General features: G+C 39.7%; 2 protein-coding genes across 3 annotated transcripts; one reads left to right on the plus strand and one right to left on the minus strand.

Annotated features, from left to right (window-relative positions):
* The first annotated feature begins 2,296 nt into the window (after nucleotides 1–2,296).
* Nucleotides 2,297–9,682, plus strand: pmch (pro-melanin-concentrating hormone). 2 transcript variants are annotated; one of them, XM_068306866.1, is made up of 3 exons: nucleotides 2,297–2,654; nucleotides 4,615–4,750; nucleotides 9,562–9,682. In XM_068306866.1, the coding sequence occupies exons 1-3, from the start codon at nucleotides 2,409–2,411 to the stop codon at nucleotides 9,612–9,614; spliced, it is 435 nt and encodes a 144-aa protein (XP_068162967.1). In that variant the 5' UTR covers nucleotides 2,297–2,408; the 3' UTR covers nucleotides 9,615–9,682. The 2 variants fall into 2 exon arrangements, with proteins under 2 accessions (XP_068162967.1, XP_068162966.1); XM_068306865.1 differs by lacking the exon at nucleotides 9,562–9,682 and adding an exon at nucleotides 4,913–5,011.
* Nucleotides 6,622–18,788, minus strand: parpbp (PARP1 binding protein). The gene is made up of 11 exons (XM_068306864.1): nucleotides 18,773–18,788; nucleotides 18,059–18,204; nucleotides 17,445–17,681; nucleotides 17,230–17,334; nucleotides 16,422–16,592; nucleotides 16,133–16,287; nucleotides 13,165–13,348; nucleotides 12,848–13,029; nucleotides 11,749–11,830; nucleotides 7,611–7,797; nucleotides 6,622–7,120 (listed from the first exon to the last, which is right to left on the minus strand). The coding sequence occupies exons 2-11, from the start codon at nucleotides 18,197–18,199 to the stop codon at nucleotides 6,819–6,821; spliced, it is 1,746 nt and encodes a 581-aa protein (XP_068162965.1). The 5' UTR covers nucleotides 18,200–18,204; nucleotides 18,773–18,788; the 3' UTR covers nucleotides 6,622–6,818.
* Nucleotides 18,789–18,872: the final 84 nt, after the last annotated feature.

Consider the following 18,872-nt stretch of genomic DNA (forward strand, 5'->3'; position numbering starts at 1 on the left):
CATTGTGAGAGATTCTCTCTCTTTCTCGATTTCAGTCGACAGTGGAAATTCACTGAGGCTTGATTATAGCAGGAGAGAGTGTTGGCTCAGCTGTGTGCTTTAAGAACCCATGATGTCAGAGCCTTATTTTCCTTGGAGAGACTCTCATCAGCTGCATTGTTCCAGGAAACCACGGTCTGTTCTCTAGGCAATAAAAAGCTCCTGCCCAAAATGCGGTCCCACCGCCTTTGCGCCCGCATCGCTGCTGAATGCAGCATGCCGGCACTACTGGCACGACTCAAACCTCCGCAGCACAAACACACAGACATCCAACATCACGCATGGAGCATCAGTGCATCAGATTTCCCTGGAACTGGAACTGGAACTGTCTCCCCTCCGTTGTGACATTGTTAGTTTTCCTTTCTTTATATTTTCCATATTAAGATGAATGTCGGCGATGACAGGTAACATGTCAATACAGGTCGAGGAAATAATATTCTAAAACAAAGCTGCTACTCATGTCACAGAGTCCAAGGTTCCTGAGGCCTCTTTATGCTAAAGGCTGAAGGCGGCGAGACTGAAATGCAGCAACTGACAGGTGATGCAAGAAGGACAATTAAAAAAAAAACTGTCCCACAGGTTACTGAAGACTAAAATGTAAACTATCAAATCTGGATGCAATCATGTTTTGCTTACAAACAACACTAAACAAGCAGTGAAATGGTCAATGGTATAATAAAGTTCATCAGTATTGATTAAAGCTTTGCCTGACTTGTTATGGAAAACATAAAGATTTAAGATGCATGATACCCACCGAATCACATCTGGTCTTCATAAGATTGTTTGGCCTTTTTGCTAATGCACTTTGTTAGACAATTATGGTAATGATTTCTTAGAAATTCAGAGGAGGGAAAAAATAACAGTTACAAGATAAAGAGTTTCACCACGGTTTAGAGTTTGTTGAATCTTCTCAGCAATGAAAGTGAGAGAGCCAAGAAGCTTTAAATCAGGTGAACTCGCATTGATTTGCAGCGTGTCTGCTGTTAATTGAGTACATTAATACAGCCTGTATCGGAGGAAATATGGGAAATGGGAGGGTGAGATTATCAGAAAGAGAGGAACAGCGAGAAAGGTTACAACAACAGAGCATGGAGCTCACAAGTTCAGTTGTGCTTCTGCTGGAACGCTCTTGCCCCTGTGGACAAGTTCAGTTCTTCAGTAGAAGTCCTTTCCCTCCAACAATAATACTTACAAAATAAAGGCTGACTGCTCCAAGTAAAATCACTTCAGCTGAGTTCAATAGCTATTATTCATGACCTGGTTCACCATCCTTTGTGCTGCAGCTCCTGTGATGTTAATAAGGTAAGCCTTCTGAGCTCAGACGAAGCAAGTAGCTGTGTCAACACAAAGGTCTTTTGGTTTTCGCATGCCTCCACCTTTTAGTGTCAACTGAGGATTGTCACTTTGATAGAGATTGATCACAAAACTATGGCAGATTAATGTTTTTGGAAACTTTTATTTGCTCACTTTTATGAATAAAACTCTCATGCCCTTAAACCATTCTGGTAAAATAAGTGGAACAAAATCTAAGATCAAAATTGCTCCAACCATTAACTCATCCATTCATCCATCCATCCATCCATCCATCCATCCATCCATCCATCCATCCATCCTCCATCCATCCATCCATCCATCCATCCATCCATCCATCCATCCATCCTCCATCCATGCCAATAGAGGAGGACCTGAATAAGTTAGTGGATGAAATGTAAATGATTGTTAAGGAGCTTTAGTGATGCTGGTACACACATTTTTCACAATCAGAGATGTTCTATCATCATCGTCTCATCAGCGGCTCACACTGAGAGGTTTTCAGACACATCACTGACCTTTCTGGATGGGATTTTTTTCCCAGTCATGGGTGTCTACTGTCACCATTCAAACAGAATGACTCAGTCTGACAACCCAGAGATTATTTTTATGCAACACAGCCAGTATTTGTCCTGTAACCTGCTGGGTTCATTTCAACAAGTGGATGTTGAGGGGAAAAAACATCCTCTATTGATTCCTGTCCTTTGACATTGTGAGCCTTCTTGAGCTGTAATGTTGTAGAAATTACAGCTCTCAATGTCTGATCTTTTAAGGTTATCACATGTCTAAACTAATTGAAGTGGCAGTCTTTTTCTTCACATGGAAACACCTATTATTGGAATAACTACACATTTGCTGCGACCTTTAAACTTCTCCTTGCCATCGTCCTCTAAGAGGAAATTACAGCTGCAGGAGACACGACTCTTCTTTGACTTCACTCATTTATATTACTGGCAAAATGACATCACACTGGATATAAAAGACAACTGACAGCCCTGTCACCTGTTAAGAGAGAGATAGAGATCAGTCAGACTGCAAAAGTAAATACAGTTGATGCCATGATCTCTGTTCATTCTGTCCTGTTCGCTCTTGTGCTGTTTTCTGAGATGAACAGTCACTTTGCTGCTGCCGTGCCTGCAACTATAATTGAAGATGATATGGCAGATAAAGATGGCCTGGGCTTGATACTGAGGGATGACCCCATGACTGAGCTTGCTGTGGTTCCCCTCATGTATAGACGAAACCATGCGCTCGACAACAGCTTAAGGGATGAAGATGGAAGTCGTAAAGTCATCACTGTCTCAGTAAGTGCTAGAAAAATTAAAGGCTCTTTCTTTTTAGTAAGTGAGGCACCTTTAGTGCTTTGATTGTATTAACATCGATAATTTATAGACATCAAAATGTTAGTAATTATTTACGATCTGTAAGAAAGTGGGTTTATTTAGTCAAACCTTGCTGTTTCTGCTTGATAAAGTTTTTTCAATAAGCCAATGTGACAAATTGAAAGTACCACCTGAATAGAAAATAATGGGAATTATTTGTTGTTGGTTGCTGCCCTGAGCATGATGTAAAAAATTCAACAGCACAATGTCAGAAACAAATGTCGTAATCTACAGATTTGACTGTGAACAGTTTTCATTGGTCCCTGCTTCAGATAGAAGGTAGTTCCAATGAAAATAGCTCACCATGAAGCCTCTGAATTAAACATAATGGAGAGATTGTTTCTGGAAGGACATTCTGTAGCTTAAGTTTTGAATCTAATTTTTCAATACTTTGAGCGTAATGATAAATGTGTGATATGCGTAAAAGAAATGGTGAGAAATTCTCAAGGGCGGGAATCATGAGCTGGACAGCACCAGTTTTATTATTTATTCAGGAACACCGTTATGGGAAGAAACCATTTCCCAGCGTGTCAAAGCACGACAATACAATCAATCACAGCTAACAACATTACAGCCAATGGGAGTCTTCATATGTGGAGCAACAATCATCAAAAGATGATTACCTCACAATAGAAACAAACTAATGAAAAATATTTTCATTCACTCCTAAAGTGATGAGTGTGCAGATAATGAATCAATGAAAATGTTGGTTCCTGTGTAAGTGGGTTTATGTTTTGCTCTGGGGTGTTCATCACCCACTGACACATATCGAGGATCAACAAGCTGAGTTTAGATCAAGGTAAAGTTTATGTATGCTTGTTTAGCACTGTTAAGAAAAAACAGTTTTGTAACTGGTACATTTTTATCAATGTGGCTTTCAGAGGGGGGAAGTCTGTGGAAGTGTCACTGCCACTGAAATCTGATTAGATCAATTAATAATTAATTTTTAAAAATAATAATAATCAATCAGTTTGTTTATAAGAAAACCAATAGCTGCACATTGTGTGTTTTATGTGACTATCCAACATGCTTAATTCTGGGGGATGACGTTGCTCTTGAATTTGTTGTGAGTATCTATTCTCTTATTTGGGTGAAAAACTATTTTTGCTGTCTCGTTAACAAAGAAGTAAACCAGCTCCCGGCCATTTGGATTATTCTTATTCATTCTATCCCAAACTGATAAAATCTGACTAGCTTGTTTGCAGTTGTTTAATCTGCCAAAGACATCCATGCTTCATTACCCTTTGCTGAATAAGATTAGCGCCACTTAACAACAACGAACCACAGTCGAACAACAAAGTCCACATTATCTCCATCCAGTGTCTGAACATTTGACCCCTTTCAATTTGAGTCAGTATTTTACACGCAACTATGAAATCTTTAACAGCAGCACTGGAAAACCGGGAAATACTATTAGCTGAAAAGGTCAAATGATCACAAGCCTATAAAGATTTATTGCAGTCACAGTGGGAAGAATGATGATATATCTGTGCTCCCTCCTACGTTTAGCTGTATTTTGGAAAGGGTTTATCTGGCGGTTGCGTCTCCTGTGTGTCATGAACATGGTGGTTATCTGTGCAGTAATAGGGAACAGGCAGCCATGATGGAGAGAACAAAGCCATCTGGTTAAACCAGGGCAGTGGAAGGAAACGGGCCGCTGTGATGTAGTAAAATCTGGGAAGCACATTTCTTCCATTTGGGGTTCCTGTGGCTTGGATCAGCTGGTGAAAACAGATCCAACACCTGTGCTGCAAGTGAAAAGATCATCTCTGAAAAAGTTTCCTGCAACTTGACGATCCACAGCTCAGGTCCTGTAGCAAGCAGTGTAGTGTGTGTGGTCTCACGGTATCGCATGTGATCGCTGATCAATACTGTGTTTCAGGACATGGGGCTGAAAGGTATTCATGGGCTGAACTCAGCCTTCACCCGCATCCTTCCACTGCTCCCAGGCCAAGGCTTGAGCAACATTCCTGCTCAGCATAGTTTTAAGATTGATCGCAGAGACACCGACAGCGACAGTAAGTATCTGCTAACTCATAAAATGGTTCCAGTTTTGATTTTCTAAAGAATATATCAGTTTACCTCACCAATGAAGTTGATTCATATATAAAGGATTATCTCTTCACTTGCTTCTTGCTAACTCTTAACTTCCTTTCCTCTCTTCCGCTCTCTTGCTCTAGTGCTGCGGTGTATGGTGGGGAGAGTGTTCCGACCTTGCTGGAAAGTTCAAGCCTAATTGCAGAAAACTTTGAATGTTGTGTAAAATAAAATCAGAATGCCATGATTTGCAAATTCTTTTCAACCTATGTTCAACTGAATATTCTTCTCCTTTCGGCTTTTCCCTTCAGGGGTCACCACAGTGAATCAATTGCCTCCATCTAACCCTGTTTCCTGCATCCTTTTCTCTCACATCAACTACCTTCATGTCCTCTTTCACTACATCCATAAACCTCCTCTTTGGTCTTCCTCTAGGCCTCCTGCTTGGCAGTTCAAAACTCAGCATCCTTCTATCAATATATTCACTATCTCTCCTGTGGACATGTCCAAACCATCTAATCTCATCCATATTTAACTGAATACAGTAAAAAAACAAACAAGGAAACTCAATTTCTACATATAACATTGCACCAAAAAGTAAAATATGTTGTTTGTAAATGAGTTTGGAATTACACTGGTACCTTCATTAGTTTGATGTTCAAGAAATTTTACATTGAGTTGGTTATCTAGTTCAGTTACCTTTGAATATTTGCCATTTGTAGAATTTGATCTTAGCTGTAAGTCATTTTTTGATGTGTTACAGTATTGAATTGTGGATCTTATGGAGAAACAACAATGGTCCCATTTCAAGATAATAACACGTATTATTTTTAATATCAGATAATTCCTTGCATAATCCTGTTGGAAGACAGATAAACCATTGCTGGCAACATAACCTCCTGAGTGAAGGTAACAATAGATTTAATTTTCAAAATGATAAAATTCAAGTTCTTAGACTCTAATTCTAGCCCATTCCTGTTTGATATTCAACTTTGGACGCTTAACAGTAGACAATGTGCCACACATGTTCAATAGGACATCTGTTGGACTGTAGCCTGACCAGTCTAGTACCCAAACTCTGTTACTCCAAAGCCACAGTGTTGTAACACTTGCAGAATGTGGCTTGGCCTTGTCTTGCTGGAATAAGCAAGGACATCCCTCAAAAAAGACCTAACAGTTTGGTTACAGCATATGTTGCTCCAAAACCTGCGTGTATGCACAGGTATTAATGGTGCATTCATAAATGTGCAAAATATACCCATGCCACAGGCACTGACACGCCCTCTTAACATCAGAGGCTGGCTTTGGAGCTGGGGTCAATGTCAGAAGAGCCCACTTTTCCACTTGTGTTTGTCCAACTCAGATGAGCTGTTGCCCGGAGCAGTCACCATCTCTGGATGCTTTTGAAACCGTATATGGCTTTCACATTACATGGTACAATCATTTATGGATCCAGCCAAAAATGGTTTCTCAAAGTGTTCCAAAACCCACTTTGTAGGCTAATATCCCTTATGCAATCACATTGGTTTTCAGTGCAGTGCTGCATGAGGATTAGGACCATTCTATACTAGTAGGAATTATGGGTTTTTTTTAGTTGTATTATGGACTGTGCATGTTGAGATACCCTGAGATGCAAACATGACTGACAAATTATCATTCTGTTCATGTTTTACACAGCTTCAAAAGCTTTCTTTTTGTAATTGAGATTGTAGAAATGCTTCCCATGTTGCTGCGCTTCCCTTCATGTGTTGTAAAAATAATGATATAACATTTCATTGTAATGCATTTACTAGTAGAAAAAGAGTGCAGACTATATATATAAATAAAACTTTATTGATAAGGAAAGGTCTCAATATATGTACATAGCTGGTTTCATGGTGGAATTTCACAGCTTATATATAGCAATACCATACAACTAGTCATTCAGTGCATTAGGTAAGATGAAATCAAATGTTGGGACCTGATTCAGGCTTCCAATGATCTGCTGTGAGATTTATCTGTTTGTCACACAAATGTACATGGGGCAAAAGTCAAATGAGTGCAGACAATCTAGACTCTGAAGAAGCTGGTCAGCTTTCCCTGTCCAGCTATCAGCTTCTTACTCGAGGCCTTGCTGAATGTCTTGGTAGGGACATTAGGCCGTTTCTTCTTTGGAGGCTCATTCTCTGATTCTCCCAATTTGTCAGAATCCACTTGTTTCCTTTTGTTGCTCTTTTGATTCTGACTGCTAGTTTTCTTTCTGTTGCCTGAACCTGCAGTTCTGTTTTGGGCATTTCCACTTCTTTGCTTAAGAGCAGCTCCCTGCCGCTTATTGGTCTGCTCCTCATTCAGACATTCAAGGACAGGCTTTGCTGCAAAGATTGAAACAAGGCAAAAGAAAGTGTGACAAGCTGGTAGAAAAAAAAAGGAAATGTTATGACAAAATTGCTGATGCTAGTTGAATCAGACGATGTGTTTATTCTATGAAGCTTAAATTTAACATTTGTCATGTAGCCTGATGGAGCTGAACCCAACGCCCACAAAACAAAAAACAGAAGGAGAAATGTGAAGAAAAAAGTCTGTGAAAGTTTGCTTTCTCACAACAGATGTGGGTGTTAGCAGCTTTTATTGAATTGGGATTCATTCAATTTTTGATGGTAAGCACCAAGTTCACTATGAAGGGGTCAAGGCTCAATCTGAGAAGACGAACCTGGTCCTCCATCCAGCTGTGTTACATCAGAGGAAACAGAAATGTGTCCCACCAGACAGGGACTACTGCAACACTAAGGTTGTAATGAATTCATTCATTGCAACATAACATAAGTACCTTTAGGACCCTTGATATTAAGTTTGAACCATTACCTGTGCTAGTCTCCTCTACATCCAAGTTGAACACCTCATCCACAGAAAGAATACTTTGGGGTTTGGGTGCTGGGTGGACACAAGTAGGGATCTGGCTGGTGCTGGGGAATTCCAGTACACGGTTGAGGGGCAGTTCTTCATCTTTGTATGTGCACGCAAACTGGGATCGAATGACTCTGTCTTTGGCCTGGAAAAACAGAAAATTAGTCCAGTTGATATGGGGATGATCAGTGTCGATTGTTCAGAGAAGGTGGCCTAGGTTCCTGGCTTTGAAATTTACTTTCTGTCTTGAATTGAGTGGTGTTTGGAACAAAAATTAACAATATTAAATTCTCAAATTTCAACAACTGCTTTCCAACTCCTGCACATTTTCAACCATTCAGCAAGGAAGAAGTGCCAAATGTCCAAAGCCATGCTAGAATCTCTTAAGGCTTAACTTATGAAGAGCAATGCTTTGAGCTTTAAAACTAATCCTAGCAGGGCAATGTGCTCACAATCAAACCAATATGATGTTGTTAAACAGGCACATACTGTATATTCCCATAACGATTTAATGTGTTGGCATGTCAGTGTGATGTAACAACTAGAAGGCCATTCATCGTAGAGCGCAAATGTCTGCAAAGGACAGACATTTCCTTTTCATGAAACAAAGCACTAATCCAAATTATAATTATCAACCTAGCCTAATCAAACTATCTGCATCATAACTGGCTGCACCAGCTTTTAAACAAAAGACCATGAATCTGCTCCTCCTCAAAGTTTCACAAAAATCTGATGAGCAGTTAATGCATAATTAATGAAAGTTTCAAAAATGTAAGAAAATCTGCAGGTTGGTTGACTAATTGATCCAAACAAAAATTACTTCTCACCTTTTTGATAACCATTTAGTCTTCAAAATACTTTTACAAGCATAAATTTCGAACATTTTCTTCCTAAATTATGTCACATATGAAATTGTATGACATAAAGGTCATATAAGGACTGCTTTCTTTGTGAATTTATAAATATAAATGAATTTTCTGTTGGTTTTGGAATGCTGATTGGACAACAGTTTATTGCCTCTGAAAGACCTTTAAGGAAATAATATTTATCATACTTTAATTGATTAACGTTCAAAATGACCAACAGAATAGTGAAATAATCAAAACAGTCATGGATTGCAACCCTACTTGTTGATCAGTGTTGGTGACTCAGAGTTGGTGGCCACGATTCCTGGCTTTAAAAATATTTTTAAATTTCTGAAGTTTTAAGAAACTAAAATTTAAACAGAAATGAGCTAACCATTAAAACTGCTTTAAATCATTCTCCCCCAATGTAATTAGCTGATGGAAGTGTATATTTTGACTGTGTGACTTTAACACTGAATACAGGTACCTGATGATTGCCTTACATCATTGATAAAAGTTGATTCAAACATTATCCTGACTTCACACCACATTAAACAGGGGAAACTGTTTTCTTGCCAATCACCATTACCTGTCTAATAAGTTGAGCAGCACCTCATTAAAAAGCAGTTTCGGACAGCCTAGTTAGTTACAAGAAAGTGAATAATAATAAAGACTAAAATCCTGGCCCTAGGGCACATACATCCACATTTATTCATTCAGTGTTTGATCTATTTCTTCTTGGGATTATCACGATCCAAGGATTTCACCATTTAGGCTGGTGGGCAACAAGAGGGAGGATAAATCTAAGGGAAAAATACAGCAAGCAAAGCTGTGTGGATCTTTAAAATACAAAGGGATTAAAGTATGTGTTTCAAAAGAAATGAGCGCCTACAACAACTGCCAACTGAAGAATGAGAGACACAAACAATGGAACTAAAAACGTATGCTACCCTGTTTACATTCTAATAAAAAAAATATCTGAAGGACCCCAAAAGAATGAGAGGCCATGGAAGAGTGAACATGGCCAAACTATGACTGACGGAGGGCATCTAATCCAATTACAGGAGGTGGGAGCTCATTGTGGCACTGTGTGTTCAGACTGCCCTCATTCCTCTGAAGATGGCTGTCCTGAAATAACCTCTGCCCACTGCTCAGGACACCTGACCAAGACATTCCTCACCGGACATCCAAAAGCAGGTGCAAACAATTTCTTCAGCTTTATGTTTTCACATCTGTTCTCATGCCCAGGTGATAGAAACAGCAGTGAGTAACAGGTGCACCATTGAAGTCTGAAATGACATACATATGCTGTGATATCTGTTTATTTTCTGTGATTGGATCATCTGTTGCACAGAGAAAAATTTGGAAATGGCCCAAAAGCGGAAACTATATCTGTCTATCTTTGTATGCGCCAGCTGATGTCAGTGCATGATGGAACCACTGGATAAGTCTGGGATAAAATCATCCAGCACACAACAGGAAGCAATAACCTTTCAAGCTTCCCTTGCTAGTCGAATTACACGACTGATATGGCATCTTCAAAGTGAAATTGATGCAGAAAGCTTCCGCTCACCGAGTTCAGGAAGTGGTGAGCTACCGAGGGACCATTACAGCGTACTCAAACAGGAAAGCAGCCAGATTGTGGAGAGCTAAAATGACATCTGCTAGCGCAATCAAATAAAAGAGCCATTTCTCAGAATGTGTTGAGCATACATGTTCGAAAGGAGTTCACACAGTGGATGTTTAAAGATCAGTCCGACTTCCAGATCTAAGCCTGATTGTGTCAATAACTTTTGGAGTGACTCAGCAACTGCTTTGTGCATGCAATAATGGAAAAGGTACTTTAAAGATTGCAATACTATTTACTATCACTTAAAAAAATGATGTGCAAAAAGAAGCAACAGCTCATTGAAAAGTAAAAGTACCAATTATGCTGCGGTATATTGTTCTAAATATTATATAATTAGATGATTATAATTGGTGCTTTAGCAGGTCTTATCTGACTGTGGAAACAGATTCAAAAATCTACACTGCATGTTTAGTATTTCTGGACTTATTAAGACTAGTTTGGACCCGACAGAAAAGAGTCTTCATTTCAGGACTACAGGTATTTTTGAAATCTCTCTCAAAAGAGTCAAGAGTCAATACCTATTGACATAATTTAAGGTAATCTCTCAATTCAATTAAACACACACACACACACACACACACACACACACACACACACACACACACACACACACACACACACACACACACACAAACACACACACACACACACACAGGATGTCGAAAAGTGGTAACCTTTCAAAACAATTGTGAACTTCCAACATCCATATGTTTCAAAAGTGAAAATCAACTCGTCTGCACTCTCTGGTGGAGTGTTTATGTAATTATGACAATATTATATTTCTGTATTGCAGTTCCTCACTGCATATTGACTTGCACGATAATCTCTTTGTCACAGGAAGAACCCAAAAGTTTTTGTACCAGATCGCTAGGTCTGAACTTAATGGCTTCTAAACTCATTATGAGATGAGGTATTAGGCAGAGGAGGTGAACAACATGTCATGATAAGGAAATACTGAAATGCATGTGCCTTAAAATGTCATTTAAGTAGAATACTCAAGTACCAGTAAATATATTATGTTACTTTCCATCTGTGGGTGTATGTTATGACAACTGCAAGTGCTATATCTGGAATCTAATGAAATGAGACTCTATGTGCGATGCGGATTAAATAGCAACAACAAACATACATAAACAGTACAGTCTGTATCCCTGAAAGCTGTATCATCATAATTTGACACATTTTCTCAAACTGACCCCAGAAAACATTAAGTTGAAAACACAGAACAGCTGAGTTCACAGCCAGGAAGGAAGGAAGGAGATATCAATATCGGATATACTGTGCTATGTTATGCACTGTAAGCAAATGGGCCTGAGCCCTGACTATAGGATAGCTTATCGGTATTGGTTAAGGTTTGAATCCCTGATGAATACGTGTTTTTTTATATGCCATGGGTTTAAACAGCACCATCAAACCAAGACTAACAGCTAAAACACAGCTGTGCAAACGGGATGGTGGAAGTCAGTTAAGGTGTGTGTGTCAGCTAAGAAAACAAATAATATAATACCGGGGAAAAATTACAGGATGTAAAGACATTATTTTCACTGTTTGTACATCTGATTCAATTTGAAGTAACTGAGGGTTTGGATTTAGGGCTCTTGGACAAAGGGGCCCATGTTACCTTGGGTTTGAGCAGATCTAAGCGGCTCTGTACTCTGCTCCTTAGAGGTTCTGGAGAACATCCAGTGGACACTTCAGGAGATCTGAGGGGTGGGAGGCAAAAGCGAGGGGTTTATAAATTAGAAAAGCAGGGAGGTTATATAGTCACACTAACCAAGAAACGCACTCGCCACTTCTTCAAACAGTCTGCGTCACACATGTATTAGATGTTTGAGTAGAGTCAGACTGAGCTGATGCTGGGCATTTACAACAAACTGGATATCAGCCATTCAGTATCATCCACCTCAGATGTAATGTCCCACCCCAGACCACAGTCGGTGGCTGTTGTTTTTACACTATTATTTTTATTTCAGATGTTTGACCAGAGTAATTGTTCCAGTGTGGTGTGGGTGGATTTTGTTCCATATGGTTTCAGCAGAGTGTTGTAGAATCTCATGTTGGTCTCACTGCTGTTTCAGGGGCTTTCCCAAACCTGCAGTAGTGGTCAAATCTAATTCAAAGCTCTGTCAGATGACCACATTTTATCTTTTGATTCACTCGGGTTTGTTTGACTCTTGAAGGATGTATTGAAGCAATTAATTTCATTTAAGATCTTTCAGGATTGACTGTTTATGGATTGTGCGCTGGTGCAGTGAACAGATACTATTCAGGCTTTGCAAGCATCTCTTAATCCACTGTGAACTTCAGACAGAAGGGTCAGCAGTTTTCAAAAGCTGGTCACCACAAATTTTAATGTATTATCCACAACTATGCAAAGTTACCACACTGACATTTAAATGTCTGTTTGCAATTTGGATGAGTCATTATTGGTTAATTTGTTGGGTATTTTTTGGAGTAATATGTTTATACACTATAATGTGAGGAAATAGTAAAGAAAATATTAGCCTAAAGGTCTACAGCAATGCTAGCATTAAAGCATGCTCACAACATGATTTAATGGTATTGTGTATTATCTTGTTTTGCATAATAGCATGCTAATATTTCTTGATTAGAACTAAAAAGGAATGAGTGCAATTCAAATTTGACTTTGGACCTTGGCAGGAGTACATGAACCAGTGGGACCCCCACTAGTCTGTACTGTTTTTGCTATTTTTGCCGACCTGAACAAAGTGAGAATGCAGGTTCCCTCGCTTCCGCTGATGACGGGCTGGTCCTCAGACAGCAGATCTGCCTTGTTCTGACAAAGTGGAGTCAAAGCTTCTTCGTCCAGAAGAGCCATCAGCACTTTCACAGTGTCTCGACCTCCATATGCAGTTGCGTGATTAATTGCATGGACCTTTGGCTGGACAGCAACGGCAACAAAAACCGGAGTCAGTGCAGTTACTTCATATCTGATGATTTTTTTTCAATGAATGTACAGACTTTAGGAAACACAAATATTAAAATTGTAGCTGTCAGATCTGAGTTTATACATTACCCTGGCTGGGCTTATCCCTGTCCCACTTTCAATAGCAGTCAGTTTGTGGATCTGGTGTAGCTGGCAGATACGCTCCTTCAGCTCCTTTGCCGTTTCTTCAGCTGCAGTGTACACGGCATCACCGCTGCTGCGTCCCTTCACTAGTGCCGCCCTGATGGTAGCCACCAGCCTGGCTCCACACACACTGAGAATCAAACACAGTGGCAGTTGCAATGAGACGGCGTCATCATCCAGAAGACAGAGAGAGAAAAAAAAGTAATAGAATGCTCAGAAAGGTAAACCTCTCTTCTGCAGAACAGACACATGCAGGTTTTCATTTGGATGAAATTAAGTGTTTAAAAATCTTGCCAATATTTGCCAACATGAATAACTTTCCTTAAATTTACTCCACTCCTCTTTATAGTTGTATCCAGGCTTGCACATCATCTCTCTGGCAAGTCTAAAAGTCATAGCAACGTATCTCTTCTGTAGGTTTCCAACAGTCAAGTGTACTCAAGCAAGATTGCAGCAAGGTGGGAAGGTGGTGGTCCAGCTCTGATGTGGGCGAACAGTAACAGAATCATTTGGGAAAACAGATGTTCAGTGAGCAAGGGGCCCTGAACTCTCCATAGATGGTGTTTGTATGAGGAAATACAGTACTCCACTGAGAGTGTAACGGCACTGCCTGTTGAAAGACATGTTGGCTGAGTACACCAACCGCTCATCAGACGTACAGTGCTCTCATCAATCTGCATAAAGTGAAACCCCTCAGAAGAGCAGCAAGAGTGGACTTCACTGCTACCCAAACATCAGGATGTGTTGATATGGCTAAGCTGAGTGAAGCAGATGTCGCAACAAGTCCTGCTACACCTCAAATCTCCACTCTCACATGATTGACCGGTGAAATCATTTCTGATAACCACTTTTGTTGTGGTGCCAAATGCTCTGACAGGCAAAATGATCTGTAGTGGTACAGGGAATGACCTGTGGAGCATGAGGTTTGATGATAATTCATCAAAGTAAGGGAATCATTTATTTATAACAGAGAAACACTTTGATGTAGAAAAGATGAACAGGCTTTAGCAATCCAAATGTTATCGCAAGAAGCTTGGATGTGAGTAGTTACAGGCACTTGAAAGAAATAATAATGAGCTGCAACAGGACAGGTGGATTTTAACGACTGCAGGTGTCTGCCAGGTTGGAATACCGGCTGCCAGTATTTCTACAGGCAGTAGTGCCCCCTCAACCCTCACACACCCCCATTCACAGAGTGGCACCCAGCTCGGCTGTCTGAATTCAAGACAATTTATGAGAATTTGCCATGTTAGAGAGGAAACAAAATATATCTTGTACTTAAAATTGCAGGAAGATACAAAGTGGTTCAAAGAAAATCCCATAAATCACCAGTTTTAGCATGTTTGACCTCAGTGTTTGCCAGATACTGAAGCATGCTCAACTTTTCTTGGAATGCCTGCATTCACATAATCTGCTCAGGATCATTTCTCTGGCATCTGAACATGTTTATATGAGGATGAGACTACAGTGAAGAAAATACAGCATTTTGTCGTGAAGCATTATTTGAAATGGAAAGTTACTAGCTTTAGCATATATAGGATTAGCTCTGACAAATGGAAGGATGGAAACATCTTGATGGAAACTAATGGACAAAAATCTTCCATCTGTTTAGATTTCACAAGTTTTGCATGTTTTTACTTGTGTTTATGGGTTTGTTGTTTTGTCAGCATGGTTATGCCAAAACCTCCAAACACATTTCCATGACTCTTGGTGGTACTGTACTGTATACAGACCAGGAGGAAAAGTTTTTTGTCATGAATCTGAATAAAAAATATTTCTTACTTGTTGCAAAATAAGTCATTTAACAACATTCCTAATTTCTCAAAAATTACTGACCAATTTCCTCGATGTAGCTCATGTTCTCATCCAAAACCACACCAGAGAGAAAAATGTAAAATTATTTCTTTTAGTGTTTGTTGGTGTCATCTTGCAACTGCTGGACAAATCACAGACACAGAGATTTATCATTGAAGAGCTGAGTGGAAAACCATAATACTTAGGACATCTAACACAACTCTGAGAATAGGGCATTAGTCCACTAGAACCAATCAGTACTGATGAGTTCCTAGAAGTCTCTGTGTCCTGGCAATCTAGAGATGTCTAATCTGGTCTGGATTTCAGATGATTTCATAGTGACGGCTTTCAAGGCATTGCAGGGATGAAGGCTACGAACAAACATATTTGAAGACTGTCCAGAATTGTTTCATCAGATTCTCTCATGACATCTCTCCTCCAACAGCAGTGATTACAATCATATGGGATTCATTTAAAAGCCCTCATTGTCAGTTAGTCACAATAATGCATTTCATGACTAATGATTAAATCTCCCTATACCTCTAGAGAAGTATAGGGAGAGAGCTGCATCCTTCTCCAGAATTCTGCATAGCTGCATCCTTCTCCAGAAGGATGCAGCTATGCAGAATTCATACAAGTACATTATCACTAATGCAATGAGTGAATTCCTTTTTCACCTTTAATACTTTCAACCTTTATGACTTAACAGTTTTTGAAACTTTCAAAAGTGATTTGTAGAAGCATAGCTTTCTGATGCTTCTGGTCTTTAAACTAAGCTAATACAACCAACTTTTCTTACACATTTCTTAAATCTTTTCCCCAATTCATATTGAGAAAAAGCCAATTCTACAAAATCTGGAAAATTCACAGCAAATATTCATAGTGATTCACTTAATCTCCCCTTGCACGGCAGCTCTGCAAGCTTTTTGCGGAAAGAAAATGTCTAAGTGAAAGAAGTCAGTTTTGAGTTGTGGCTCCGAGGTGCACTGGCGTCGTGCCCAGAGTGTCCCCAGCCTCATGCCCTATGCCAGCTGGGATAGGCTCCAGCTCCCTGTGACCCGCTATGGTGGATGAAGCGGCAGAAAATGAATGAAGTACAGACATCAATTGCATTCTGTACCTTGGGTCAGGAATCTCCCCCAGAATCTCCTCCAGGTTGTCCATAAACTGGACAAAGTCAGATAGGCCTTTGATATGTTTCCTCAGTGGGTCAGACTCTGTTGGAGCATAGCCTTTCCCTCCCAACTGGATGGCCCTCACAAAAGAAGTAACAGCCTGAACATGCAGAGAAGAGAACCAAATACTTCAGAGGATCACTCCAGTTTATATATCATAGTATTCTATTGATGCAAATAAATGCAATTATATCATAGAAGAGTCTAAGACCGGGGAAAGTGTGGCTCTCTTACCAAGAAGAAAGAAGTCTTGCTGTTTTGCGCAGCATGCTTTACGTCTGTAAATGCCTGACATCCAAGTGAGCGACTGGGGACATCAAGAGTTAGCGCCAGGGCCATGTCATTCTTGGAGTTCACAAGCAAATTCAGGTAGGAGCAGAAAACCCTTCTAACTGCCATTTTCACCTAGATAGAAATTAAATAAGTTCATCAAAATCTGTTAGTTTTTTTTGCAATACAAACAAACTTTGACCATCATTTGAACTGCTCCAACTTTTGTTGATGTAGTTGATATACATATTCACACAGGGCTGCAGATGGACACCTTATCTTAGCTTAAAAGGTACAGTAGCACTCCTGGCAGAGAAAAAAAAACCCTAAAAGGAGAAGCTGACAGCCTGGTTTAAAGTCCACAAATTACATTATTCTTGCTGGTAATGCAGCACCAAGCCTCCAGTATAAATTCATAAATTCAAAAGTGACAGACAGGAGTGGAGGAAAGAGACTGTTACAGGAGCTCTTGTCTAGCATCACATTGTGTTGTGTTTTAAACATCTACTATGCAACTGAAGTCGCAGCAAGTTGCTCTTAAATTGTTATGATATAGAGGTCCTGTCAATAACAGCAGGATGGACTCCAGACAGAATATTAAATTGAATAGTGGGAGATCAAATTAATGAATTACTGCCAACAGGAGGATAAGTATTTTCCAGAGAAAAACCTTATATGAGGTAGAGGGTAAAGTGGTAGTAAGTATTTCTTATGGTGGATCATGGTTTAAGTAACACCTTTTATTTATGCATAAAAGTTGTGGTTGGCCTACCTGTGAACTGCAGGACTTGCTTGTGCTAGATGGCGTTGATGGGACTGAGGAGTCTGGGAACCGTGAGATCTCAGGGTCACCTGATAAGAACTCAAACAGTTGGTTCTTGGCAAAAGAATAAAACAAGTAATTAGAATCAATTGATATTCAACCCAGTAGCTGATGTGATCATCCACCATCAACATCAATCTGATTTGAATCAGCTTCTTGCTCACCGGGCTAACAGGCTCTTCTGGATCTGAGTCCTCTAGTCTCAGCTGTTTGTACATGGACAGGATATCAACCAAGTCCACAGTGTTGGAACGTTTCAGGAAGGATTTGTATGCCTCAAGGATGAGATCATAGTTCTCCATGCATGCAAAACTGTGGGGCAGCAGGTGAAGTTTGTCTAACAGTAACTGTTTCCAGGCCATCAGAACATCACTCAGAGCCACTTTGAACTCTCTGCCGTGCTGTCACAGGAAGAGAAAAAACAGTGAAAATAGCAGTGATAATTACTGACAGCCTGGAACCTATCAGTTCAAAAGCATAAATAACTTCTCCAACAGTTTAAAAATGGGCCACGAGTGAGCTCAGTTGGGAATCTGAGGTAACGTCATCAAGTTGAATTGGTCATGATATTTCATATTAGTCCTCTTTTAGCCCGGTTTATTCAATATCTTTATTTCCTGCTTTTACAGCTTTATTGTGAAAAGAAAAACTGACTGCAATGAACTTTCAGCCGCATACTGTACATTATTAGTACTATACAGAAATGATAAAGGGGCCAATGAATCAATTAGATTGTGGGGGGGGGGGGAAGCTCTAAAAAAAACAAAAAAACCTTTACCTGCTTATTAACCTCTGCCATTGCCAGCTGCAACACCATTAGCATGTCGTCAGCACCATGGATGGTGGTCCTCTCAGAGTGTAAAAGCCTGTGGCATTCCCTCCTGAAGAATCTGACCATCACCTTTAGACGGTCGCTCATTTTCCCTGAATATGACAGAATAGCCTGAGTCATTCAGATTTCTCTTTCGCATAATCACAAATGTGTGCAAGACTTCAGACAAACCACCGTTGTTGTTTTTTAGTTTTTTAGAATGAACTGAACTAGTACAGTAACATTTAACTGAGGTTTAGGACCTGACATGAGAAGAAAAGGGTAGCAGAAAAAAGGAAAAGTGACAAACAGCGTAGGATTAATATGATTATTGATGAATGTAGAACTGCCTGTTGTTTAGGTTTGGTACTACAACTGTCTGGCCCTGATTTATTGCAAACAAACAAAAACAACAACAAAACCCACTAACTTTTAAGACCTAAATATAGCCACTGGATATTAAACTTGTTTTTTAAACTAAACATTTTTTTTTCCCTTTAAACCTGTAGAGAACGTATTTTCTTTGTCATTACAGGGAAAAGTCCGTTTGCCTCATTGGTACAATGGCATCGAGAAAGAGTATGTCAGAGTGTATTTCTATCGGCTACCAAGAGATATAATGTATATTACTACATTATATACATATATATGCATGTAACAACATCAATTAATTGGGCAAACCTCTAGTGCTGACGCAGTCTTGAAGAGCACTTCCACGATGAAGAGCAACAACTTTGAAATTTTAAATTGACAACGACGTTTTTCCTTCTCGACCAATCAT

Source organism: Antennarius striatus, chromosome 22 (assembly GCF_040054535.1).
Source record: "Antennarius striatus isolate MH-2024 chromosome 22, ASM4005453v1, whole genome shotgun sequence".
Taxonomy (NCBI): domain Eukaryota; kingdom Metazoa; phylum Chordata; class Actinopteri; order Lophiiformes; family Antennariidae; genus Antennarius; species Antennarius striatus.

Coding starts and splice junctions, on each gene's coding strand:
- parpbp (XM_068306864.1), bottom strand. CDS start 18,199: ATGAGCGACCGTCTAAAGGTGATGGTCAGATTCTTCAGGAGGGAATGC. Junction 16,593..17,229: donor GCAAGTCCTGCAGTTCACAG/GTAGGCCAACCA, acceptor ATTTCTATCTAG/GTGAAAATGGCAGTTAGAAG. Junction 7,121..7,610: donor TGTAGAGGAGACTAGCACAG/GTAATGGTTCAA, acceptor CAATCTTTGCAG/CAAAGCCTGTCCTTGAATGT.
- pmch (XM_068306865.1), top strand. CDS start 2,409: ATGATCTCTGTTCATTCTGTCCTGTTCGCTCTTGTGCTGTTTTCTGAG. Junction 2,655..4,614: donor GTAAAGTCATCACTGTCTCA/GTAAGTGCTAGA, acceptor ACTGTGTTTCAG/GACATGGGGCTGAAAGGTAT. Junction 4,751..4,912: donor CAGAGACACCGACAGCGACA/GTAAGTATCTGC, acceptor CTCTTGCTCTAG/TGCTGCGGTGTATGGTGGGG.